This window comes from Anarhichas minor, unplaced genomic scaffold (genome assembly GCF_050575085.1).
Source record: "Anarhichas minor isolate MPS153535 unplaced genomic scaffold, ASM5057508v1 ptg000027l, whole genome shotgun sequence".
Lineage (NCBI taxonomy): Eukaryota > Metazoa > Chordata > Actinopteri > Perciformes > Anarhichadidae > Anarhichas > Anarhichas minor.
Window position 1 is genome coordinate 14,752,299 of NW_027466473.1, and position 24,412 is coordinate 14,776,710.

The 24,412-nt window shown below is 41.5% G+C and overlaps 5 protein-coding genes across 7 annotated transcripts in view; 3 read left to right on the forward strand and 2 right to left on the reverse strand.

The window, feature by feature from the left end:
• Window positions 1-245: 245 nt before the first annotated feature.
• On the forward strand, window positions 246-3,754 carry LOC142960144 (mitochondrial import receptor subunit TOM40B). Of its 3 annotated transcripts, none has more exons than XM_076101786.1 (10): window positions 246-399; window positions 878-1,077; window positions 1,170-1,237; window positions 1,327-1,419; window positions 1,534-1,635; window positions 1,765-1,870; window positions 2,052-2,174; window positions 2,279-2,355; window positions 2,443-2,545; window positions 2,669-3,754. In XM_076101786.1, exons 2-10 carry the CDS (start codon window positions 894-896, stop codon window positions 2,806-2,808), a joined length of 996 nt encoding a protein of 331 aa, XP_075957901.1. In that variant the 5' UTR covers window positions 246-399; window positions 878-893; the 3' UTR covers window positions 2,809-3,754. The 3 variants fall into 3 exon arrangements, with proteins under 3 accessions (XP_075957901.1, XP_075957900.1, XP_075957902.1); XM_076101785.1 differs by having other exon boundaries at window positions 246-395; XM_076101787.1 differs by lacking the exon at window positions 246-399 and having other exon boundaries at window positions 874-1,077.
• Window positions 3,755-4,773: 1,019 nt separating this feature from the next.
• Window positions 4,774-8,458, reverse strand: bicdl2 (BICD family like cargo adaptor 2). The gene is made up of 9 exons (XM_076102355.1): window positions 8,071-8,458; window positions 7,078-7,293; window positions 6,723-6,839; window positions 6,050-6,196; window positions 5,782-5,928; window positions 5,503-5,577; window positions 5,239-5,321; window positions 5,041-5,155; window positions 4,774-4,947 (listed from the first exon to the last, which is right to left on the reverse strand). Exons 1-9 carry the CDS (start codon window positions 8,311-8,313, stop codon window positions 4,774-4,776), a joined length of 1,317 nt encoding a protein of 438 aa, XP_075958470.1. The 5' UTR covers window positions 8,314-8,458.
• Window positions 8,459-9,899: 1,441 nt separating this feature from the next.
• Window positions 9,900-10,711, forward strand: mia (MIA SH3 domain containing). Its single transcript, XM_076102356.1, has 4 exons — window positions 9,900-10,017; window positions 10,200-10,333; window positions 10,490-10,600; window positions 10,688-10,711. The coding sequence occupies exons 1-4, from the start codon at window positions 9,900-9,902 to the stop codon at window positions 10,709-10,711; spliced, it is 387 nt and encodes a 128-aa protein (XP_075958471.1).
• Window positions 10,712-12,469: 1,758 nt separating this feature from the next.
• LOC142960667 (alpha-crystallin B chain-like) lies at window positions 12,470-13,445 on the reverse strand. Its single transcript, XM_076102619.1, is given in 4 exon segments — window positions 12,470-12,661; window positions 12,753-12,875; window positions 13,105-13,335; window positions 13,338-13,445. Coding segments are annotated over 4 exon segments (654 nt in total).
• A 1,073-nt stretch (window positions 13,446-14,518) lies between these two features.
• cfap54 (cilia and flagella associated 54) overlaps window positions 14,519-24,412 on the forward strand; it is a 122,804-nt gene continuing 112,910 nt past the window's right edge. Inside the window, exons 1-25 of the mRNA XM_076102232.1 lie at window positions 14,519-14,664; window positions 16,142-16,247; window positions 16,745-16,894; window positions 16,985-17,150; window positions 17,443-17,501; window positions 17,767-17,910; window positions 17,997-18,110; window positions 18,566-18,667; window positions 18,759-18,951; window positions 19,065-19,145; window positions 19,267-19,379; window positions 19,530-19,644; window positions 19,991-20,076; window positions 20,175-20,312; window positions 20,675-20,816; window positions 21,046-21,094; window positions 21,294-21,429; window positions 21,613-21,856; window positions 22,134-22,267; window positions 22,511-22,708; window positions 22,794-22,886; window positions 22,999-23,187; window positions 23,599-23,717; window positions 23,816-23,963; window positions 24,182-24,337. Coding sequence (XP_075958347.1) covers window positions 14,519-14,664; window positions 16,142-16,247; window positions 16,745-16,894; window positions 16,985-17,150; window positions 17,443-17,501; window positions 17,767-17,910; window positions 17,997-18,110; window positions 18,566-18,667; window positions 18,759-18,951; window positions 19,065-19,145; window positions 19,267-19,379; window positions 19,530-19,644; window positions 19,991-20,076; window positions 20,175-20,312; window positions 20,675-20,816; window positions 21,046-21,094; window positions 21,294-21,429; window positions 21,613-21,856; window positions 22,134-22,267; window positions 22,511-22,708; window positions 22,794-22,886; window positions 22,999-23,187; window positions 23,599-23,717; window positions 23,816-23,963; window positions 24,182-24,337 — 3,321 coding nt within the window. The remainder of the gene's footprint in view (window positions 14,665-16,141; window positions 16,248-16,744; window positions 16,895-16,984; window positions 17,151-17,442; window positions 17,502-17,766; window positions 17,911-17,996; window positions 18,111-18,565; window positions 18,668-18,758; window positions 18,952-19,064; window positions 19,146-19,266; window positions 19,380-19,529; window positions 19,645-19,990; window positions 20,077-20,174; window positions 20,313-20,674; window positions 20,817-21,045; window positions 21,095-21,293; window positions 21,430-21,612; window positions 21,857-22,133; window positions 22,268-22,510; window positions 22,709-22,793; window positions 22,887-22,998; window positions 23,188-23,598; window positions 23,718-23,815; window positions 23,964-24,181; window positions 24,338-24,412) is intronic.

Consider the following 24,412-nt stretch of genomic DNA (forward strand, 5'->3'; position numbering starts at 1 on the left):
AGACATAATAGTCCGACAAGAAACAAAACTTCAGGAACGTTACGTTGTTTCCCCGAGCCCACAAAACCCCCACAACATGCACATTTACGTATTGTAATTCAACGTTAGGTGCTAAAAAATGTATACCGTTGAGTTTCCGATTTTATACATGTACATTTAAAAGCGTAATGTGTCAGACTACATAATTCCCATCGTGTTTTCAGAGGGAATTATTTGGAGGGTGGCTCATCCCATCTGGAGGAGGGGGCTATTCGCAGCATCAGTGGACCCGAGCATCAATTCTCTTCGCGTAGCCTGTCAGTAGTTTATCAATGGGAAATTCCATCTGACAGTTTTTCCTCATGTGCGATTCTCAGTTCCGCTCCGGATTTTAACGTCTCTTGATAACAACGGAAGTAGGTAGTTAATTAAACAACTAGCGCTGTTTGTGCCAACGCTAAGGTCATGCTAGCTAACGGAATATTGCTGCACCTGCACATGAAAACAACGGACAGCCGTGCATGATAAATCCTTGTTGCAACTCAAGTTTTAAATCCAATATAAACCAATTTAAAGAACCAGAACCTAACATTTGAAAATAGAAGTTTGAATGTCGTAATTCTGTGAGCATTTTTGATGTAATTAACTTCTACTGTAACTCTCTCTCTCTGAGTGTGCAAGGTGTTTGAACAATAACAGACATTTATATTTCTATGCTTTGTCAAGGAAAAGTGTTTTTCTTTTAATTGTACTTGAGGGCATGGTTAAAGGTCTACCTCTGTTCTCTTCATGTGCATAATCTGGCTTTGAATTATGCAGGCACAAGCTGCAGGTGAGATAAACAAATGGGTCGTAGCATGATTGTAGATCTCTCCTTTTGTCTCTTTGCATCTTGTAGGAAGTGTCGCGCCCACATGGGCAGTGTTCTGGCTTTGTCTTCCAGTCTAGGCCGTCAGAACTGGCCTTTCTCCACGGACCCCCCTCCTTCTCACTGGAACGCACATCCGGCTCACTGGGACAGTCCGCCATGCTGGGAGAGGAGAGATGGCCGCCTGCCCAACCCGGGCAGCTTCCACTCTCTCCACAGGAGCTGCAAAGGTATGTCTGGCCAAAAAAAGAGGCAGCAGGCAATACATAGAGACAATCAGTGAAGTAGCAATGTTAGTGATCTCACTGTTTTGTCTCCCCAGATGTGTTCCCTCAACAGATTGAGGGAGTCAAGATGATCCTCAATAAAACTCTGAGCAGCTTCTTCAAGGTGAATCTCCATTTAAACAATTTGTTGCGAAGATAATAAGAGTGTAAATCTCTTTAATGTTATAACACGATGTGTGTATTTCCTTCCAGGTCAGTCATACTCTCCACCTCAGTGCTGTCAATCCTTCGTACTATCGTTTCCACGTAGAGCATCTGCAGTCTGATGATTACAGCAAGGACAAGGTCAAGCTTAAATACGTTTCTACTGCTTTATCATTCATTTGCTTGGCTGTATAGGACGTTGGAAAACAGATGAAGCTGCCGCATATTCATATTGATTCTGCCTCACATATTTAGGATGCCCCAGCACTGATCGGTGAGATGGACTCTTCAGGCAGTCTTAACGCTCACGCTCTGCTGCATCTCACTGAGCGAGTACGAGCCAGAACAGTCTTCCAGGTGAGATTGTAATGTCTGGCCATCTATCCCATCTCATGTTCAGACCCTGTCACTGCACATGCCTCTTCTCTTCACACTAAAATGCTGTTTGCTGCAAACTGAATATTTGAATGGTTGATTGTGTTTTAGACCCAGCAGTCCCAGTTTGTGACGTGGCAGTTTGAAACTGAGTACAGAGGGAACGACTTCACTGCTGCTGTGACAGTAGCCAATCCCGACGTCCTCAGAGAGTCGGGTAAGAAATGACAGGTGGAATGATAAGAGCATCATCGGATGTAAGGGGAAATACTATTGCAAGCAGTCAAATTAACTTTTTCCAACGGAATACAACTGTCAATTTAGCAGGAAAATACATAATCGTGATATTTTTTGTTGATCTAGTCTATTATGTGTTTTTGTGCGTTTCTCTTGGACAGTTATCCTTGTGGCTCACTTCCTTCAGAGTGTGTCCTCTGGGCTGGTTTTGGGAGGGGAGCTGGTTTACCATCGGGGCCGAGCAGAGGAAGGAGGAATTCTTACTCTGGCTGGACAGTACTCAAGTGAGAGCGAATCTTCTTTCAACACCTCATTTAATTGAGCTTTCCTGATATGTTTTGCTTGACTTAGCAGCGTTTTGCCTTTTTTTTTATGTCTCTCTATACAGGACCCAACTGGGTGGCGACGCTGAATGCTGGGAAAGGAGGTGCCCATGCTAGCTACTATCATAGAGCCAACAAACAGGTACAGCAAATGCCACCATACTGTGTAAACACAGCCTTCACTTTTGCATATTGTAAGTGTGCATATGTTTGTTTTTGTGTTCACCAGATCCAAGTCGGGGTGGAGTTTGAGGCCAGTACCAGGACGCAGGAGACCACAACTTCATTTGGGTACCAGATGGAGCTCCCAGAGGCCAACATGGTCTTTCGAGGTAAATTTCTTTCTCCCACTTTGAGTCAAATCATGTCATGTTGAATGAAAACTACTAAGACAGCATACAGTATAGGAGACCTTTTCTGTGTGTGTGTGTGTGTGTGTGTGTGTGTGTATGCAGGTATGATCAACAGTCGGTGCATAATAGGAGGCGTGTTGGAGAAGCGTCTGACCCCGCTCCCTGCCACCCTGATTATGGGTGCCTTTGTCAATCACAGAGGTGACAAGCTGCAAGTCGGCCTAGGCATCAACGTGGGATAATCATCCACTAACGTCTGCTGGAGGGACAGACATCAATCCAGAGACCTGTTTCAGAGGCATCATAGTGGCCCTATCTTCCAGGGCAAAACACTTGAACCACCTGAGTATCGTGGATTGTTTGGGTGTTGAAGCTGAAAGTTGGGGCTTGAAACCTACCTCTCAAAATGGAGGTGCTGTTGTCTGATTGGACCAAACAGATGTGTTTCTGTCCTCCTGAAACCAACCTAGACAACAGACAAAGGGATCAGCGGCGTCCTGTAAACTGAAAATAACGAAAGATTTTATACTGTATACATAAAGAAATGTAATGATTATATTGAAAGATAATTGTCTTTCTCATATTTCACCCCATTAGCTATAGTTCTTGTATAACTGACCTTTCTGCTGACCACTTGTAGAAACAGGAAACCTATTTAAGATAGGCAGTACCAATGACCAAATTCACATTATTCTTTCCCCATTTTCCACTATTGGCTTACCTTTTTATTTAAAAAAGAAGTGGTCGGCAGAAATGTGACACGGATAAAATTCTGCTCAAATGCCAGAGTGATCTTTTAAAACCGTGTGTATGAGTAAGTGATTGTGTGCACATCTTGTTTTTGCCAGCTTATAAAACTGTGAGACACCGCACGTGAACAAACAGCACCGTTGACTGTCAGAGAAGAGGTGCTGCTCCATATTCTAGCCTCCAGCGGAGGCATGTAAGAGTGGCTATGCCCCAACTCTGCTGAGCCAGGACTGTACTGTATGAATATAGATGAAGGCCCGTGGAAACACTGATCTGTATGCAACCTGCACTACTCACGCTGCTTCTGGGTATTTCCAGTTCTGTTTAACTTATGAAATGTTGCATAAATATTATTTATACATTATTTAATGTGAGCAGAGAGACAAGTGGAAGGAAGTGTCTTTTTGGACTTAATTTATTAAAGAAATGTTTTTTCCATCACAGTGTTTTTCTTCTGTATTAATATGAAATGCATTGCAGCTCTGTAGATATACTGTAGAAACATTTTGTTGTAAAGCTCCGTTAATCAATATTTTAGTGTTAACCATTGGTCAAATGTCAACATATAATATGAAGGTGGTCTCTCGTAGTGACAAACCAACAGAAAATGAATGTACCCTCAGCACTAAGGTGCTTTTTAGCCTCTTTTACCTCATTGTTTTGGTTATACGTACATAGTTTAGCATTCAGCGAAAGATAGAGCCAGACATTTTTCACAGCAATTGTTAGAAACCAAAACAAATCTAAAAGTAGAATGATTATTGGACATTTATTGGGTGTCCAGAAGACGCCTAATAAATCCAAAGACTAAATTAATGTTAATATTTCTTCATGTCTGCTGGATCTTTAAATAGCTGTAATATGTTCCCTGTAAGCTAGCTAGAGAAGGACGCATCGACAATGCCTGAGAGTTTTCCTGTGTGTCTGAGTTCAGTTTAGCCTCTGACTGAACCAAGAACTCACCAGAAATGGTGGATCTTTCTGTTATTTTCCTCCGGTCGCACTCATTTTTCCTCTCCCCTCCACGTTTAAAAAGCAGATTCATTAAGCCCCAGAATTCATTTTTGCGTCTGATCGTGTCTTTCCATTAACTTTGTATGCAGGTGAATGCACCGCCTCTTTGTCTTCATGTTCTGACTGAACTCACAGTCAGAGAGACCAAGAAAATATAAAAAAATGCAGCCGTAAGATGCTGTGGTGACAAACAACATCAGAATATAAAACACTCAATAGAGGCTTATTGGTTCATGCAATTTTAATACAAAATCCTGAATTCTGAAATAACAGATGCACTGTACATACATATATACAAACATAATAAAATATGAGGTCTGTAAACTTTTCACTTGGTGATGTTAATAACACATTACAGTCTACATTATCTTGCTGCAGACGCTCGCGGTGGCAAAGATAACGGCTGATACTCTGTCCGATTGAACTGCTGCCACTTCTCTCTGTCATTTGTCTTTGAAAAAGGAGAAGAATCCTTTCCCTCCTTCTCCCTTCATTCTCAAAGACTTGCTTCTTTGGAGTCCTCCTGCTCTGTCTGTCTGCCTTTCTCTGGCTCTTTCCCTCTGTCTGTCCTCCTCCCTTTGCCGCACCTGATCATTGATCACTAGCCGCATGTCCTCCTGCAACAAGATGATAGAAAAACAATATTCCGCTTGTAAAACGTGTTGGCAGAGACACCATTTAGAATTATCCATCCCTGCACTCGGACTCACCTGCCAGACCTCCAGCTCTTGCGACAGCGCCACTTTGTGTTTGATCGTGTTGAGAAGCTGCTGAGTAAGTGATTCTTTCTCCTGAAGCACAGTGGCCAATTCACTCTCCAAGGAACTGCACATTGATATGATGATTAGCAAAACATATACCGCTGTGGGCTCAAATGAAATGAGAATGGTGCTGTTGTATCGCATTACCTGTAGCTTGGATTTTCAGGACTGCTTCTAAATGGCTTGATTTCCTGCCACAAAGACTCCAGCTCTTCTTTTTGAGATTGCAGCTGCAAAGTGTGAAATTGAAAGGCATATATATTGTCACATATTGTCATACACTCAGATTTCCATCATCTCTAGCTTTATAGAATTTAAAGGAGACATAAGCTCATTTTCAGGATACAAACTTGTATTTTTGGTCAATCAACAAGTAAAAAAGTGTGTGTTGTTCTATACAGTTCAACAGACCTCCTCTGTGAGCGCTTGTATCTCTTCATCTCTTACTTGCAGGACTGTGGAGTGAGCTAGAAGAGCCTCTTTTACCTGGTTAGCAAGAGAGATGTACACAACAACACAACAGAGAAATCAGTAAGATCAGAACCTTATTACAAGGTGTTTGTGCTTAAGATGCAGATTTTGGTACAAAGAGGTTGGGGATTTTGGAGACCGGTCGGTATCAGTCTCCAACCAACAAACGAAGGACGTCAGTGCAGTTACTGTGTCTCTTGTGTGTGTGTGAGTGTGTACCTGTGATTGCTGAATTTCACTATGCAGAGACAAAGGTTGCGTTTGTGTACTGTCCAGAATGCTCTCTTCTCCCAGGTTCAGACCTTTTTGCTGTAGAGAGCGATTCACGGTTCGCAACTCAAACACCACTCCCTGCTCCTGCTCTATCTACAGTACAGACACACACAAACACACAGTAAGAGATAGGCACACACACAGATGCATAACTTCAAACTAGTTGTCCTTCTGTTAGTGATGAATATACTCTTTTGCAGCGCTTGATCCTCACCTCTGCTTCTTTCTCTCTCAGTGTCGTTTGTAGCTCTGACAGTCTGTCTGTCAGTCTATCTCTCTCCAGGCGGAGTCTATCACTGTCCTCCTGTGAAGCTTTTAGTTGTGCCTCCATGTACGACAGCCGCTCCAGCAACACTCTGTTCTGTACAGAGAAAAAGAGAAAGTACTGAATAAATGATGCAATGACAGAGGTAACACTAAGAGGTAATTACAAAGGATTTTGATGCTTTGAGATATGGATACTTAAGCCCCCAAGTCTTTAAGGGTTTATTTGATATTCTGTTAATATCTCCATTTGTTCTTAACAACAGAGCCGTAGACTTGAGACTCAAGTCAGACTCAAGCAGACCAAAACTGAGACATTTCAAACACAGCTTTGAAATTTAAATGTTCAGATGCCATATGATTTAATTGTCAGCATACAGACAGGACCTGGACTTGCCATCAAGGACCTGAGACCTGCTTTGACAGGACTTGAAATTTAATTTAAGTCTTGCCCCACAAGACTTAAAACCAGCTCTCTTTACTTTCACATTGCAGTATAATTTCACACTAGTTGGCCATGATCGAAAGGTAATGCTTTTTGTGTATGACCTACTTATCCTGCAGCATTCAAGATAGCATAAGACTGTCACACTAAAACTGAGCCACTTATTTGACTGGTATACCTCTCCTTGAAAGTTCTCCAATTGTGTAAAGTTGATATTTCGGCTGAAAGATGATTCTTCCCTCTCTTCTCTGAGGGAACGAAGCTCGGTCCTCAAGGAGTGTTCCAGTGTTATAGCCTAAGCGGGTGGAAAAGTTGAGAAATGCTGTTGTTCAATGAGTGACAAAGATGGGACTCCACAAACCTGCTACTCTGCATTTTTCATGCATGACTGTGACGTGACACCACACACATACATACACTTTGATTATGTTTATTCTAACAGTATGAACATATATTGTGATGTTTTCCTTTGTGGGTTGGCAGCTCATTGAGGCAGGTTTCAGGCTGCCTTTTCACTAGTAGTGTAAACTAACCTCTGCTAGCTGCTCCACCAAGCGTTGGTTGTGGTTGGCTAATTGAGTCAGCTGTTCACTGTCATCTCTCCGCTGGTCGCGCCCCTGGCTGTGATACAGCTCCAGCTCAGCCCTCAAAGCAGTTAAATCTGCAGTCAGCTCTGCCTCTCTTTGCCCAGAATCCAGTTCATTCATCTCCAACTTCCTGTGCAGGACATGCTTCTCCTGCTGTAAAGCCTTAGACATTAGATGCAACATTAACTGGCTTCAAGGAGACATGGACATATCAGATATTGAAATACATGGATAATACGTCTGTATTCTTGTTACTTTGAATGTGAGGGGAAATTGCAACAAATGTGTCCGTAGCAAAAGCGTTTGGAGAAGACAAGAATAGAATCAGTGACGCTGGTTCTAGAAGAGCAGAATAGGCCTTTATCACGTCAGACAATTACTTACAGACTTTTACAACTAATGATAATACTAATCTAAATGCATTCATCAATTCATGAACTTCTTTCCATGCTATTAACATTCTGTTTTATTCTGTATATGTGATATGCAGAGATAAAAGTGTGGGGTTGTAAGAATATGACATCAGTAGTAAATGAGTTTATTTTTTTTACAATGTTGTTGTTATGTCCCCATTCTCGCCATTTGTTTTTCTTTTTATATTTTTTTATCGCTTGTGGAATATATCTTATGTTGTTTTTATATTTGTTTGTTTTTTAAATAGGATTTGATATCCTACGTTTTTGTTATCAGCAGTGGTTGATTATGGGAGAACTGTAATTTACATTATCTAAGGTGGAATAAATTGAGCCTTGATCAGTGTTACTTACAGACATCTTTCCACATGTAAAATGATTGATTGGCTAGAATCATTCAAATGTCATGGGCTTATTCATGGTACATTTTAGTGCTCCTTTTGTTTCCACCTCACTCTATTTTTTAGAAGTGTTAAAAAGTTTGCATAGTCACAAGAAAGACAGTTTACAGCAGCTTTATCCTTACCTCCAGCTCCCTCTCTCTCTGCTCCAGAGAGGCTGCCAGCTCCTCATTCTTCTCCAGTAAAGCCTGTCCCAGCTCTGCAGCTAGTATCAGATCCGTCTCGATCCCTCCTCCGCTGTCACTGCCAGGAGAGGATGTGGATGAGGGGAGAGCAAAGGAGAGTGAGACTGAGGAGGATGAGGAGAGAGGGAAGAAGGAGTCCTCCAGGCTGGGGGACGGGAGACTGTTTTTCCTGGGGGTGAACATTGTTGATAGCCGCAGGCTTGTAGGAGTCAGTAAAAAAGCATCATGTCAGGTCAAGAGCTTGATCACACAGGTGGCAGGTGGACCACCATAAACTTTGTTTTCTGTTTCTTGATGATCTGGTCCGGAGTGGGTTTTATTTTTCACTTTTGTAATCCAGGTATGTCTCTGCCAAAGGTGGACTTCACTGTGGTGCCAATAGCTCTAATGCTAGTATCATTGAAATCCTTTTTTCTCTTCTTCCCAGATAACTCTGTAGGCAAGAAAGTCTATCAATAGCATAGAAAACCACTATAAACAGATTTTATTGTGAAATTGTGAAATTCAGGACATGTATGATGAGTGCAAGACTAGTTGTTCTCTAGTAATATAATCTCACATGGCCGTTAAAGAGGTCTTTTGTCTGACTGGTGCTTTTGTTACTCTGACCGAAATACCAGCTACACTATTATCTTTGTTCTGCTCCGCTCCCCAAATTCCAAAGGTATTGGGCGACACTATTTCCTACAAATACGTCAAAGTCTTGAATGCTCAGTCTCTAAAATAATCAAGTCTTAGTCTTTAAAGTCTTGATGTTGTGTTGTTTATGTCCCCCCCCCCCCCCCCCAAATTAAGTCTTAAAAAGAGACTGCTACCACATTATGTTATTTCCAGTCACTGCAGGATCTTATCTACAATGATTTTATTCAATTTAGTCTATACAAACTACATTTTGGTCACAACATTGCCCTTTGAAGTTTCGGTCTCCTCATTCTGACATTTGTCTCTTTAAATCTGACGTCACCTTCTGCCATCTCACCTGTTAAAACATCTCACTACCATGAAACTATGCCATCATCCTATTTAAAATAATGAATACATTAAAATAATTAAGTCATTCCTACTTTAACATCACACATTTACATTATGAGAACTAACAGAACCTCGAAGGAACAAAAATTAAGTCTGTCTTACCTGATAGTTCCCAGCCAACTCACACCAAACAGGTATTGTCTTCCTGTTTGATGAGTGTGTGTGTGTGTGTGTGTGTGTGTGTGTGTGTGTTTGGGAGTGTTTGCACAAGAGAGGCTGAGCTGGTTTCCTTGGCAGTTGAAACATACAGTATGTAAATACAGCCAGTGACTCCACCTCCTATAAAGGTAAAGAGAGCAAACAGTGGGACAGAGCAGGAAGAATGGCAACACTGGTGTACCTGCTGTAAAATGCTCTGACATCTAGTGGTTGAACACGGTATGAAAAAACACAGATTAACTCTGAGGAATATGTTGTTACTCAATTTTACACTCTTAGGGTGGGGGTGACACAGGGTGAGAGATGGAAAGAGGGGAAGGTCAGGACATAAGCAGGGGTCTGTCTAATCTGGCCCTCCTCCTCATCCCCCTTCCTGTTTACCTGCTTGAAGAGTTTGAAAGGAGCTCTGTGTGTTCGTGTATGAGCTAAGGGGGCAGGGAGAGTAGAAAAAGGAACTGCCATCACTTTTACCACCATCTCAGAGACGGCAAACAGACTAAAGAGAACAAAAAGCCCACAAGACCTTCACCAAGCGTAAAACGAGGCCATTGGATCACTAGGTGCGCTCACATACAAACATGCCTGGCAAACTCTGGCTTGTTCTTTCACTGTGGCTTGTGCTGCCAACCTCTGAAGCTGGAAGGCAAATGCCTAACCTCTCTGACAAGAAACTCTGCGCTGACTCCGACTGCAGCCGTAAGTAGCACACTCACCATCTTAGCTTAGTAGTAATGTTGTGACCACGTTTTAGAACTGTAGAAAATCAAAATGATAACGAGCATGCGGAACTTTTTAATCTGCATAGAAATATGACACATATTATAAACTGAAAAAGTCCTCAATGTGATGCCTCAGTCTCCCTCTATATTCTTGCACAGATCCCATCTTGATAGCACGTGCACTGCAGGACTACTACCCTGGAGACTGCAGGTTCATCCCAATCAGACAGGGGCAGCTCATCTATGTCTATGCAATGCTAAAGGACAGAGGGAACCTCTTCTGGGCCGGCAGTGTAAGTGAAAACAAATGCTTTTGCTTTGACACAGTTCTTAAGCAAAATCCTCTGTGTATCTTTGTTGGAAGTCATGAAGACGTGTTGTATCCATGTGCAGCACTCACATTCTCCGTTCAAAAGTGAATAGCTCAATTTTATATCATCTGTTTGCAGGTTCAAGGATCCTATTACGGAGAGCAGGAGGCTCGCATTGGACACTTCCCCAGCAGCATAGTGGAGGAGACTCATCTTCTCATGCAAGCCAGCACCGAAGTCAAGACTACTGTAGGTGAACACACACACACACACACACATCAACAAATGTGTGCATTATGTGACGCTTTCTCTTAATTCTGCCTCTCTTATTTCCAGAAATGGGACTTCTACTGTAACTGATGTTGCCTTCACCAATGAAGAAAACAACAATGTAGTCAACTACATTACAAGATAACTTGTTTTGAGTATCATATGACCTTATAAACATAGATGACAATAAGTAGGTTTGCTTATCCACACTGTTGATAATCTGCACTTCAGAAGATATGAACAGCTCATATGATTCTGCTGTCAGATTTCATAACTGAGGTTTCAAATCGCCGGCTGAAGAAATGACCATTGCTGCTTAACGCTTCATATTTGACTTGTGTTTGTGTATTTTCTGTAATACTCCATCATACTGTTTGTATCTGTTTGTCAGATATTAAAATGATTTGTCAAAGTGTTAAAGTTAAATACTGTGTTTTTAAAAGAGACAAATACATTTTGATTTACGCAATACACTACTTATTTTGCTTGATAATTGTGCATCACAAAAGAAGCTAATCTTTTCATTTGCATAAAAAACTAAGTACAAAACGAAAACACATGGCAGCAATCAAGCAGAAATGTTTAATATGTGACTTTTGCAGTATGCAATATAACACAAATCATCAAATCTTAATGATGGACTTTAAAAATGACACTGAAATAAGGCACCTGGAACTATTTTTGAAAGAATATCTATTGTTTTAAGTCAAACTTTCTCCCCACGTGTAGTGTGTGTTGTTATGTGAAGTTCTTATGAAAACAGAAACACTTCAGACATAAAAAAGGGCACACAGCAGTCCGATGATTGAGTTTCAACATTTATTCTATTTGTTTTTTTCTGTGTTAATATGCTAGGGGGTTTTAGCCAATATGAGGGAATGATAGGGCTGTGACATATGCACTCACTCTCACATACTTTCACTCACACTTTCCTTAGCAGCTCAGAGGCATGCTCCCCAGAGGACAAGGAGCCCAATGATAAAAGCTGTCCGTCTCCAACGTTAGTTTCTCCCTCGTCCACTACTTTCCCTACTGCTCATTCACCCTCCTTCTTCACACACACACCTGGTCCATGTCCTTTGGTGGTTTTCTTTTAGTGAACAAACTAAAAATGACTGCACAGAGAACTCCCTCCTCCTCACACATACAGACAACAACAGTAAAAGAATAAACAAAGCACAGTTGTCATCTTACTCTTACCCACTCAAACAGTATTATGCACTTTAGATTCAATTAAGTTGAACAATTTTAGTCTGTTGTAATCTTCAGTGGACAGTTTTCAAACTCCCTTAAATTGACATTTTAGCATTTCCCTGCAAAACAAAAAGGTGCTGCAAGCTAGTTTGAGTTCAATGAACAAATGCTAACAATTTTTGTCACTAAACTGCAGAGCCGCAGTCATTATATAAATTAAATAACATTTGGAAATGTCTGAAGAAGGAAAGGAAATACCTTTCATTTACATACACAGGGGTGTGATTAGTTTTGTTAGAGAGATATGGTTTAAAGAGGGATTCTGTCGGCTTTTGATTGGGAAATTAACTTAAATTAGTTAATTATCCTGCACCTCCACTGTGACTACACCAAACGTGTCAAATAGACTCTATTACATGAGAACAACATATTACCCTTTGGTTTTAAAGCATGGTGGTCTTGTAGAGACATCAGAATAAAACTGAGTTAGGAATTAGATACCAGTTTATTAGAAGGCACTTGCACTCTTAGACCACTAGACCTGCATGCCTACTTCATACTGTCAACTAAACTGCCAACAAAACAGGTTAAATATAAAAACAGGCAAAACTTGGGGTTAGTAGTAAAGCAGTGTGAGGAGCGTCAGACTCTGCTCTACATTTTCTGTTTCGGCGTTCCGTCCTCACAGGAAACAGGAATAGTGCGCTCTGAGCCGGGAGATGACCGAGGTGCAGTGATTGTAAGGATACCATCAAACGACAGACTGGATGTGACCTCAGCACCTGACACGCCAGCAGGAAGCCTGTACTTCCTCAGAAACTCTCTCGACACAAAGCCGTGGTCGTCCTGAAAACAGAATTAGAGTCAGTATATGGGTGACATGTAACCAAATTAATTTAGTTTGATTATTTCTGCACAACTCTATAGTGCCTCTGACCTGTTTGCCCTCATGTTTGCCGTGTATTGTGATGAACTCGTCACTGACATTGACAGACAGCTCTTCGGGTGAGAAATGCTTCACATCCAGAAAAATTACGTAGCGATCCTTTTCAATGCGCATCTATACAGACAATACAGCTGTTAGAAACAAATTATGCTGCGTGCCTGCAGCCTGGAGTCAGCTGTGCATGAAAACACACAATAGCTTGTTATTGTCATCTCGTTGTCAAGACTCATACACATACTGAATTATACAGAGACTGGCATCAATTTTTTCAGTTAGTCAACTTGTGGGTATTTCTCATGAGACTATTTGATTATTTTAGGGACACAGTTGAATTTTACATTACCTCACTGTGTCCATTGTCGGGCCAGTTGAACCAGCGCATGAATGAAGGACGTATCCAGGGGAAGGACCAGGGGAAGGGCCAGATTTGTGGCCAATCAGTGAGAGATTCTGCCAAGGAGACGTCAGAGAGTCGATGTGGGAAGGCCCGGCGGTACCACGGATACTGGATGGGGATATCCATGATGGGATTAAAGAGGAGATGTAAAAACGATGGGTATAAAGGCGGACTCTTGGTTTGACTTTGTCTGAGATGGGTGCTGATGTGCTCTCCTGCACAGTATTTATAGGCCTCTCCCTCCCATCCCACCCAGGCTCTGTCTCTGTTCCCATGCACACTTGCATAGTGACTCTGCCAACAGGGTGATCTTTCTGGAACAATGATGTCAACTGTTTATCCCTCCATCTCCCTCATTGTTTCATCTCTAACTGTGACTGGTTATCTCTCTCTCTCTCTCTCCCTCCCTCTGTAACTCTGGGTCTCTCCCTTCTCCCAGTCATGAGGTGACACTGGCTCAGAGTACTGCTGATGCCTCCATACTCATTACCCAGGAAATGCCCCTGTCTGGATCTGTGTGTGTGTGTGTGTGTGTGTGTATGGTTGTGTGTGTGTTTGTTTGAGGAATAGCTGCCAGAGCATTAGCCTGCTGTGCTCTGAGTGCCAGAAGCTTTAGGTTTGTGTGCAGAATGGATGTGAGGTTGAATGGGAATTGATGAGTTTGTATGGGACAGCATTAGATGACACTCTAAGCGTGTATCATTTTGCTATGAGCTCAGATGTAAAATATGAAGCCCTGACTCCTTTCCAACTGTCTAGCAGTTGTGCCAACCAAAATTATTTCAGTCTCTGCTTCATCCTCCCAGCCGTGTCGTCTCCAACATAACTACACACATTAAATCAGTTATCTGCAAGCTCTGAGGTTTTAAACCATCATGCAACTATTGTTATAGTGCCTTCCACCCCCTCAATACACTGTTATTCCCTTTTTGAAGTTGTTAATATTTTTGTTTTTTGTGTAACTAAACAATTTTGTGTAACTGGGTGTAGTGTGTGCAGGATATGCAGGCCTAACCTGGGTGGGCATTCATTTTCCTCCTTAAAATGGGACTCCTGTTTAACTACAGTTGCTGTCTGTCCCTGTTAATTAAGCTACTATATAAAGCTCCAATCAGTGAATGCATCCAGTTAAACATGTATTTAATTGCATAAATCAATTTAAACATGTATTTACTTGCAGGCTATCTTCAGTGAGACTATTGTGTGTTCAAACCAGACGACTAAATTAGTTTAAAACAACTAATTGCTCGCTCATTACTTTGCTTTCTGTTTGTTTAGCGTCGTCACCATAGTGATGTGCTTTCCCCCAGCACCGTGGGGCAGTCTGGTAAACTAACAGAAGAGCGTTAGACGGTTAAAAATGGATTTACCGGCTTCATATTACGGGAAACTTGATAAAAGAAACCCGGTCGTTTCAGCCTTTGAACGAGACATGAACTCGTTTATAACATTGATGAGACGAGTCGCCTCTTCGACCAGCCAGGACAACAGTTCTCGTGCTAAAGGGTGAGGTGCCAACGTAGCGTTTGCTAACTAGCTAGCTAGCTAGTTAATTAGTTTATTAGTCATAAGTTAGCAAACAGGCAGGACAGGCTTCACTTTTGACTGCAGGTGCGTCGCACTGCGCAGTGTTGCGTCACTAACGTTGCGGCAGCGTCGGAAATACACGAGGGCAAAGGGCAAAACTGCCCCTAAGAAATATAATTTTGCCCCTGCTATCACTAGGAGAGGGGCAAAAAATGCCCCCGAACGTTCTAAACGAATAAATAAATGGAGCGCTTCTTAATCAGACCTGTGACTGCGAGTGCACCTATATGCTGAAATTCACGGTAAACTCATTCAAACGGCACAGATCGGGAGCGAGCGAAGGACTTTGAAAGTTAGCGGAAAGATTAACGTGAGACAACATCCGGTTTCTTCAGACGAACATCCGGTTTTCAGAATAATATGCCAACAAAGTATACATATTGCATAATGGAAATTAGATTAAATGAATTATATTCACATTAAGTATAAAACATGCTACCTGCATCTCGTGAGTTAAAGGGAAAATACACCTAAATTGTGTGTAAAGTGTCTTTATTCTTTGATTTGAGGGTTGCTGGAAATGAATATTACCTGACTGACAGTCAATTAAGATATTTTACTAAGTAAAAACTCTGAACTGAATTTCTACCTTCAAATGGCACACCTAAATTTTTAAGGTGCTATAAAAATGTTTTTCTCAAAAATTCCACACAATGACTAATGCATATGTTCAGGACAAAAATGGGTAATATCACAATATTTGAGGTGCTACAAAAATATCTTTCTCAATAATTCCATACAATGACTGATGTATATGTAATCAAGGCATCGTTGACTTAATAATTGTTAATAGTTGTTTAAAAAATGTAATAACAATAAATAACCACAAAGAAATAAGAATAAAATTGAATATGATTGTCTGATTTATGTTTGTTTTTTGTTAAAAAAATCTAAGAAAACACTTTGAATCTGTAGACTACTGCCTAATAGTCTTATTATTGCCATTTGATGACAATTGCTCATATATTGTAAGCCTAAATAAGTATATTTATTATTTTGAACAAAGGTTAAATGTTATTTCACCAGTTTCAAAAAGTGCCCCCAATTTTTTGAAAATGCCCCTGGATTTCAGTCAGTGGGGGCAAAAATTGCCCCCAAAAAAATATGTAAATTTCCTACCCTGCGTTGCGGGCCTCCATTTTAAAACAATGATTTTACAGTAATTGCTCCTCGGGTATGTCATATTTAACTCCACCAGAAAGGAGACTGGCCAAATGTAACATTACAAGGAGCATTTTATATACATTTTTTAAAACTTTTCAGTCAATTCCATATTGCATGCATAGTGAGTCAACTGTATTGTTTGTGTTGTCTTGACAGTGTGGTCAAACAAACATTTAAACATTACTATTATTACAATAACCATGCTATTTGTAATTTGATTTTCATTTTGAAGGATTAAAATCCTGGTGGAGATTTGGAAAAAGTACAAACAACGACTGCCTTCCAAGTTGTACCAGGAGCGCATGTTGCAGATTGCAGATTTTCTCTTTGGACTAAAGGTAATTCACATGTAGCCTTAGTTGATACTGGCCAATATTTGGTTTCCACAGCTGTAGCCAATAACTTTACAAGCTTCATAACATCAACAACAATCCATATAATCAGGATGGTGAAAGGAACCACAGTCAGTGTTGGCTGCTGTGCATATTATGCGTATTAGCATATTAGCCTGTCATGATGCCAAATGCTTCACATTCATAATTCATGGTAATTTGTGTCATAATGTGATGAATTTAGGCACTCTTAGATGAAAAAGAGAAATTGTGTAATTGGTTATTGCCTGGTTTGTTCTACATTAATAGCCTCTTGTCTCTTAATGTTGGCTGCAACTTCTTACCTCATTACTCACCTCACAATTCATCATTGTGTTGCTCCCATAATTAGCAAATTAATTTTTTTACTCCTCCAAAAAGGAGCAAGCAATTGGCCTAGGTGTTTTCTGCACAACACACATTCACAGTTGTCATTAAGTCTTCCTGCTCCTGTTTGTCTGTAGTTGTACCAGCTCGCTTTTTGGCAGGGATACAGTCTCCACCTGCTACAGTTCAACTCAGTGAAAATAACAGACATCGCAGACGTGGACCACTTCATGGCCTGCTTCTTCCCAGAAGGTTTTGATACAGACCAAGACACCTTTGCCATGAAGGTACACTGCACTATGTGCGCTTGTGTTCCTGAACTCTGATATATCTATACAGTATATGTAAGTTGTATATGTGCGCGTGTTTGTCTGCAGATCCGTGCGATGCAGGGCTGCGCCTTGTGTATATTTGAGCAGGAGAAAAGGCACAGCGTCCTCTGCCAGAAGGGACTCTGTAAACTGCTGCATGTGCTGAACTTCATCAGGATCATGATGCAGGCGTTGCAGCAACATGAGCACCTCTGCTGGCAAATATATAATGGTATGCGTTACTACAACTTATATAGTTTTAACCAGTATTTTCTTTTTGTCTGTCATAACATTTTGAAAGAATAAAGTAAGTTGTCAAAGTGTGGTACAGGACGATATTATGTGCCTAAAAGGGTGGGTTTGTGAGGATCTAGATACACGGGTCTTATCCGCTAAATTTACCTTTTGAACAAAGCAAACGTGATTTTGGGTTCAAATTAAGTGAGAAATTACAAGATTCTACTGTATTTTATATTTTGCTGTAGAACTAACCTCTTTCTCTTTTCCTTTCTCATCTTTTCCAGGTTCATTACTCATCTACACCATCTGTCGTTACCTGATGACCATGAATTGTAGTGCACAGGTACTTAGAGATGGATAATAGTTGGATCAAAATATTGTTTTTGCCACGTCTGATGCACTCTAAATGGATGAGGGTGAGAATGGTGTGTGACAGACAAAACCATAACTGACTGGTTAATGTGGTTTGTGCTAATTATGTGAGTTTTCAGTGATTCAATCTCATCTCCACATTGGCTGAGCATGTGTTGTATTGTGGTTATGAAATAACCAGAAATGTGTGTGTTTCATAATGTCGATATAACTGTGTTTGTCATGATCCTGTTCAGGCACTGGAGTACCTTCTGTGGGCCAGCATCAGTCTCGAGCTGTCCGTCCCTCTGATGACTGCGAAGTATCTGCCGTGGATTGTCACGCTCTACTGCGCTGTTTGCCACTGTTACTATGATAACCAGGCTGCTGTGCAGGCGGAGGTAAAAGACACTCGTCATCTGCATCCGGACGCCGACAAGCACAAGGTTATGAAACTGAAATTCTTAAAGTCTTCAAATGCTTTCAGGAATTTGCCAGGAGAGCCCTCGGAAAGATCAATGAGCTGGCAAAGCTGGAGGAGCAGGAGGACGTTCCTGCCACCAGAGAGACTCAGAGAGCTTACAAAGAAGCCTCTATCAAGGTGGGAGACTCCTCCTACCGAAATACACTCTTTCACTGTGATCGAATATTAGAGAGATCATTCACACATCTCAGTGACAGCTGCAAACATCAAAAGGATGAAAAGAACACACGGTACATGCAAATATCAAACCTCTACATATCTGATCAGTTTAAGTGCCATTGGAAGTCCAATCTACACGACCCAAGCATGGGAAGCCACAGTTCTTCGTTCTCAACTCATGCCGTATAAGCAAATAGTGACACTGCATTCATAGAATCACATCTCTCATTGAGATGACAGCTGTTTCATTAGATAGCCACCACTGTTTTTATGAATACGGACACATACAGGTGGTTGCCCTCTGAAAATGTAGAGATTTCTTGTGACTTTTTGTGCCCAAGGTAACAGTCTGTGTTGATGTGCTTTTCTCTGGTTTATCAAATAATGTCCATCCACATTTTTTTTTTCTTCAGCTGGCTGCCATGATATTTAAGCGTGCAGTGTTTGAGGCCAGAGGAAGACCCAAACCCATGTTCAGAATCAAAAGCAAAGGCAACTTGAAGGACATACCCAATGTAGTAAGATCCCCTTTAATGTCATGTGGTCACATTCAGTGTTCAATCTCAACCTTAAGTGTCCTTCTATGCCTGCCTGTGTCTTCTGTAGGGGCCATGGCCTCGTACTACAACAGAGCGCATGCTAATGGGCCTGTTTGACAGCAGTCCAGCGCAGTTCTTGGGCATATTGGAAGCACTTTGGGACAGCACCAGACGCCCGCTGCAGACAAGGCTGCCGGATGAACCAGAGCTGCAGGAGGTGATCCTGGAACTCCTGTCTGCTGGCATTAGTATCTTATCTGGTTAGTAACACAAACACGTAACAGAATAGACTCTGTTTTAGAATCCTTACATTTGTATTGGGTGAGGAATGCTCCCTTTGTGTATTGAGTAATATGCTTGTATGTTTGTGAAGGAGTCGCCACTACTAGTGAGTCTCTCGTGAGTCTCGGTGTGCTGACACCAACATCCACGCTAATGGATTTAGCCATTGCAGGTTAGTCCCTTTTTCTCACGTTACAGAAATGGTTACATTTATAACACTTTATCGTTTGTTGAGGCGTGTTTTGTTTTGTCTGGAAATCCTTTTGAAGTAATGCAATGTCTTGTGTTGCTAGGAGAAAACAAAGTGCCCATCATGTCTGCAACGAGGTTTATTAAGATCTTGTTTCAGTACAAGCAGCCAGATGCTTTCACTGAACTTGCCAGAGAGATGCTGCAGGTTCTGTCTGTAAGTAGCACACCAGCAGCTGAGAGAAGGGGAATATGCTCCATTTCTATCAGTTGTCACATTTGTATTCTTATGTTTCCAGTTTCGGTTTAATATATGCTGTGTTTCTAAATGATCTCGACTCTGTCTTACTTTGTCTCTCTGTGTCAGGGTGTGGAGGGTCAGTCGTTCAGGAGGGCCGAGCTGGAGCTTGCTTTACTTGACAGGTTCAATAGTCTGCTGTCTTCCCAGAGGAGCCGTCCTAGAGAAGACAACATGATTGATGGTAGTAAAGGTGGAATTGTGCCACATATAAATCATCAGACCTCTAAACCTTTATAAATGGATTCATATAAACGGTCCACAAAGTTATTTATTACTGTTGCCCAGACTTCATTGATCCTTGAACAACCTTCTGCCTTCTTGTCCTTGATTACTTGTGATTGATTATTTCACATTGTTGCTAAGCTGCTGTCAAATTTGAGTATCTTAACCAAAATTACTTCCTGTCAAACATTAGCTGACGTACTTTGAGATTTCTTGTTCATAACCTAGCATTGATTTGGTACTAATAAGGTGTTCAACACATTTCAGAAATTAGAACGTGGTTTTGTTGTTTATGTTTCCACCAGACGGACACAAGTCTTCATTCTCAATGGGGGATGAGTTCATTGACCTGGTAGACACCCTGCACAAGTCTGTTTGTGGCTCTGCTCCTGTAAGTTTCTATGTGCGTTTGTGTTGGGGTTGATCTGCCAATGACCATGATTACAGTGAGAGAATATCTATATACTGTATATGTGTGTGTTTGTGTAGGAGGTGCAGCCAGATGAGGATCTGGTTTTGGATGTTGTGTTATTTCTGTGGGATAAAGTGAAGCTGGCGATCCAGAGGTATCCGCTACAACACTCAGAGTTTACACTCTACCATGAGAAGGTAGATGATTACGACAAGGTATGTATTTAAAAAGGTAAGCTTTGCCTTTCTGGCTGATAGGAGCAATATATTGACAAACATAAAGTGTCTTTTATCTGCGACAGTAGAGGTGTTGCGATATACCGGTAGTATTGACAATAACCGTGATATCAAAAATGAAATACTGCTATCATGTTTGTAATACACATATCATAACTGTTATCGTGACTTCTTTTGACTACGATAATTGTGTAGTGAAAATCTAATTTAGTTCGTTACAGCCCTACTCTACAGCATAGCATTTTTTCAATATATTTTTTGTAGTTTAGGACATTTTTCACAGTATATTTAATGCAAATGTCCTACTTATGACTTTTCATGTGTGTGTAACATGTTTGCAGTGGCTGTGGTGTCTGTCTATGCTGTGTGAGGTGGCCTATGCCTGTGACCTGGCAGCTCTTGACTGCATAATGACGGCGGAGATGATTCACACATTGGCCGTACGGCTAGAGAGTGCAGCTGAACGCAGTAATCAAAGTCGAGGTGAGGATCTTGTATTTTCCCTGTTTCAGTTTTTACGACAGCTGAAACATGCAACTTTCGTACTTCATCATGTGTTGTTTTGTAAAAAATATCACTCTGGTATTTGGTAAACTCACACACGCCACGTTCACGCCACGTTCACGCCACGTTCACGCCACGTTCACGCCACGTTCACGCCACGTTCACGCCACGTTCACCATAGCTGTGACAATAAGTTGTCTTCTTCTAGGAGCTTGTGAAGCAGACAGTGAGGGTATGAAGCCACGGTCTTTCTCTCTTGGGGTATGTAAATGTCTGTCTATGCGTAACGTCAAATGATAGTTCTTTATACTACAAGTATTTATTGTTATAAGTGTATGCACATGTGATAAAATAACAAATCAAACATATCCCACCAGTGTACTGTATTCTGTTTCAGGCTTTTCAGAAATAGATATATTTTTAAAACGCTTCATTCAATGTGTGTGTTTGTGTGTGCTTGCAGAGTTCCAGCACAGAGCTGCTTCAGAGGGTGTGTGAGGTGATGGATGGGGGTCTTGAGGCTCTGGCAAAGGGTGTAGCTACACTGCTGCCGCAAGATTGCTCAGCAATCACCGACTCTGCCTTCATGCAGGTAGGCAGTTAACCTATACAACACCTTCCGTCCGACATTTATTTACTACACAATTCTAAGCCAGGTGTTGCTTTTTGTTAGGATCTCAACACAGTATTGTAAGATGAGAACATGTAAAAGTATTAACAGGACATTAGTGTGTAGATTGAGATAATACAGTGGGTTTTTCTCTTATTGGCATAGAGATTTGGTCCTCTCCCTCCATCGACTCCCTCCCTATTTTCTCCGACATCATCACAGAAGGGAAATGAAGAAGATGAAATAAGCCAAAAGAGGAAAGAAGAATTCAAAACTAAGGCAGAATCCGATATCGGAGCCTCTCGACACACTCAGTCCTCACATGTGTTCCTGCTGGCCACACACCTTCATCTAGAGCTTGACATCATCCACCACAGGGCTTCCCTCAAGTTACTGCAGCTAAATGCAGGTCAGACTCACTGCCACACAGGCACATTTACTGATTGGATATTTTTGAGAATTCATTAGCCTTTTGCCCTATTGAGTTTGTACTCAATTATCTATTGATGAAAATGGTGAAATTTCCCGATCCAGCGCTTGCTGAATTATAATAAATAAGCAATAAATCATAGTTAGCTGTCAGTGTAAATGTTCATAAAGGATATTGATTCAAAAAAGTATGCCTAATTGTCGACATAAGTAATGGGTCTGAATGTGTGGGTTGTGTCTTTGTTGGTTGTGTCTAGTCACAGAGTCTGAACTGTTGGATCGGATCAAGAAGAACAAGGTGTCCAAAGCTCTTTTTCTGATGCAGAAAGCCTCACTGGCGCATAACAACATGGAGCCAAATAACAGCAACAAAACCAAGAGTCTGCTAGAGGTTACACATTCACAAACATTCACACTTTTGTAGATACAGTCACAACTATGCATGAAATGTAAAAAACTTCCACAGTCATGTGTATGTTTATCTGTTGGAATTCAAACCTTTTACTTGAGGCCTCAGTGGCACATTTGATTTATGTACAGACTGTGTAAGGACTCAAATGTAGCCCCTTTTACTAATGATTGAGGCGAGCCTTTGTGAAGTGTAATCAATATTGTCTGTGTGCTTTTTTGCCAGGAGGCCTCCACCCTGACAGAGAAAGCAGGGGTGGAAGAGAGAAAACTGTATATCTCCGCCACCCCTAAGACTCCAGCTGAAAACAAAGATAAAGGGAAGAAGGAGAAAGAAGAAAACCCACCGCCTCCCCCTATCCTGCTTTCACGCACTGACCGCTCCTTAACCTTTTCCCCAGCACCTTATAACTTGGAGGGACAAGTGAGATTTTAATTTACTGCAAGTGTCGGATAATAAGCAAAGCTTCTATACTCTTTATCTTTATTTTTTCCTTGCTTCTCTCCAGGTGTGCTGGTACCAGCTCTGCGGCCGTGCAGCTGAGGGCATTAACCGGAAAGTCCGCCTCGGAGACTGCAGCCTACAAGGAACTGGAAATATGGTACAACTCATCTCTTTCACAGAAGAGTGTCAGGTCTAGTGGAACACATTTTGTCATCTTGTATGATCGGGTGTGTGCCCATAATATTAGGTCTGATTTTGTATGTCTCCAGGTACCAGCAGTATCTGGTGAGTGCGTGCTGAGAGTGGAGGGTCTGGAGCCCAACCAGAAGTATGTGTTTGCTGTAGCAGCCTACAACCGCCAGGGCAATCTACTGGGCAACACCATAGGAGGGTCAACTTTCCCAATGCTGGCATCCTTGCCGGTACCACTGCTTTACACGTGGGCTCACTTGGCACAGGTACACTACACACTAGTAAAAACAAGTACTAGTTTGTCACCCCACCACCCTCATCACATGCTGGGTCCAGGTGATTTTCCTCGTGCTGAAAAACTCCAGGGAAATAAATAGCAGTGCCTTAATCCAACACTCTCACCCTAACACATATGTACACGTTGCCTTATTTGGGTAGAATGGAGAGCCTGGCTCATAAAGTTGTTCTCATTGTTGGGATTTTGGCCAATGCCAAACTGATGGATACCTTAAAGGGACAGTTCACCATGAAATCAAAAATACATATTCTTCCTCTTACCTCCAAATTGTTTTGGTGTGAGTTGGCGAGTGTTGAAGATATGTCTCTTTAACACTGTTGCCCACAGAGCAAGAGAAAAAGCAGAATTACTGTTTGGGCTTTTTTGACTCCTTCCTCAGGTGGCATTTCAAACAGAGCAGCATGCTGTAGCAAAGAGAGCCTGCAGAGAGCTGTGGATCCACTATACCTACACCGACCCGGGGTCCCAGGGCACACAGGATAGACTGGCTATCACAGGGTAAGGAGGGAAACATCCACATACTTCAAGTTAAGAAGTCTGTCTTTCTTTGAATTTGCAAATCTCCTTTTGCTCCATCTCCATTCCCCATGTCGAAGGCTGCGTGTCCAGACCTTGCAACGCTCCTCTCCTCACCTGTGTCAGTTGTTCCTCACTTCCATCTTCATTGAGACAGAGATCAACATTCAGCAGGGATCGCTCTATTGTGACTCATTCAGTGATAGTGGGCCGTTTGTCTGGGAACAGGTAAAAAAAAAAAGAAAGAAGAAGATCTGGATAGGGAGGTGTGCATTAACAGTGATATATTGTTTTTTCTGAATGTAATGACACTAACGGTTCGTAGTTATCATTGTTAGCAGCATCACACTGTGAAAGTTTCTTACCATTTGCTTGTATTGATTTGAAAAAATCTATAAAATGAACATAAATATAAATACATTATATTTGCACATGTGTGTATGCAGGAAGCCCGACTGGCAGAGTGTGAGCGAATGCTGGTGGCCGTGGACCTGGCAATGTGGTTGAATGACGGTAGCGCTGCAGTGCAAGCTGTAGTCAGCTGTTATGGCCTCCTGTCTCCTCTAATATTCCATCAGATCGCTTGTGACCCTGTTATACAGGTATGCATTACCTCATCCATATAAGTCTCCATATTTTGTCCTACAAACCACAACTTTAGTCTGTTAACAATATAA

Bases quoted from the DNA above. Each gene is read 5' to 3' on its own strand.
- LOC142960144 (XM_076101786.1), top strand. From the start codon at position 894: ATGGGCAGTGTTCTGGCTTTGTCTTCCAGTCTAGGCCGTCAGAACTGG. The intron at 2,175-2,278 runs GTGAGAGCGAAT...CTCTCTATACAG, and splicing joins TCTGGCTGGACAGTACTCAA to GACCCAACTGGGTGGCGACG. The intron at 2,546-2,668 runs GTAAATTTCTTT...GTGTGTATGCAG, and splicing joins GGCCAACATGGTCTTTCGAG to GTATGATCAACAGTCGGTGC.
- bicdl2 (XM_076102355.1), bottom strand. From the start codon at position 8,313: ATGTTCACCCCCAGGAAAAACAGTCTCCCGTCCCCCAGCCTGGAGGAC. The intron at 7,294-8,070 runs GTAAGGATAAAG...CTAATGTCTAAG, and splicing joins AGAGAGAGAGGGAGCTGGAG to GCTTTACAGCAGGAGAAGCA. The intron at 5,578-5,781 runs GTACACACTCAC...CTTGCTAACCAG, and splicing joins GTGAAATTCAGCAATCACAG to GTAAAAGAGGCTCTTCTAGC.
- mia (XM_076102356.1), top strand. From the start codon at position 9,900: ATGCCTGGCAAACTCTGGCTTGTTCTTTCACTGTGGCTTGTGCTGCCA. The intron at 10,018-10,199 runs GTAAGTAGCACA...ATTCTTGCACAG, and splicing joins CGCTGACTCCGACTGCAGCC to ATCCCATCTTGATAGCACGT. The intron at 10,334-10,489 runs GTAAGTGAAAAC...ATCTGTTTGCAG, and splicing joins ACCTCTTCTGGGCCGGCAGT to GTTCAAGGATCCTATTACGG.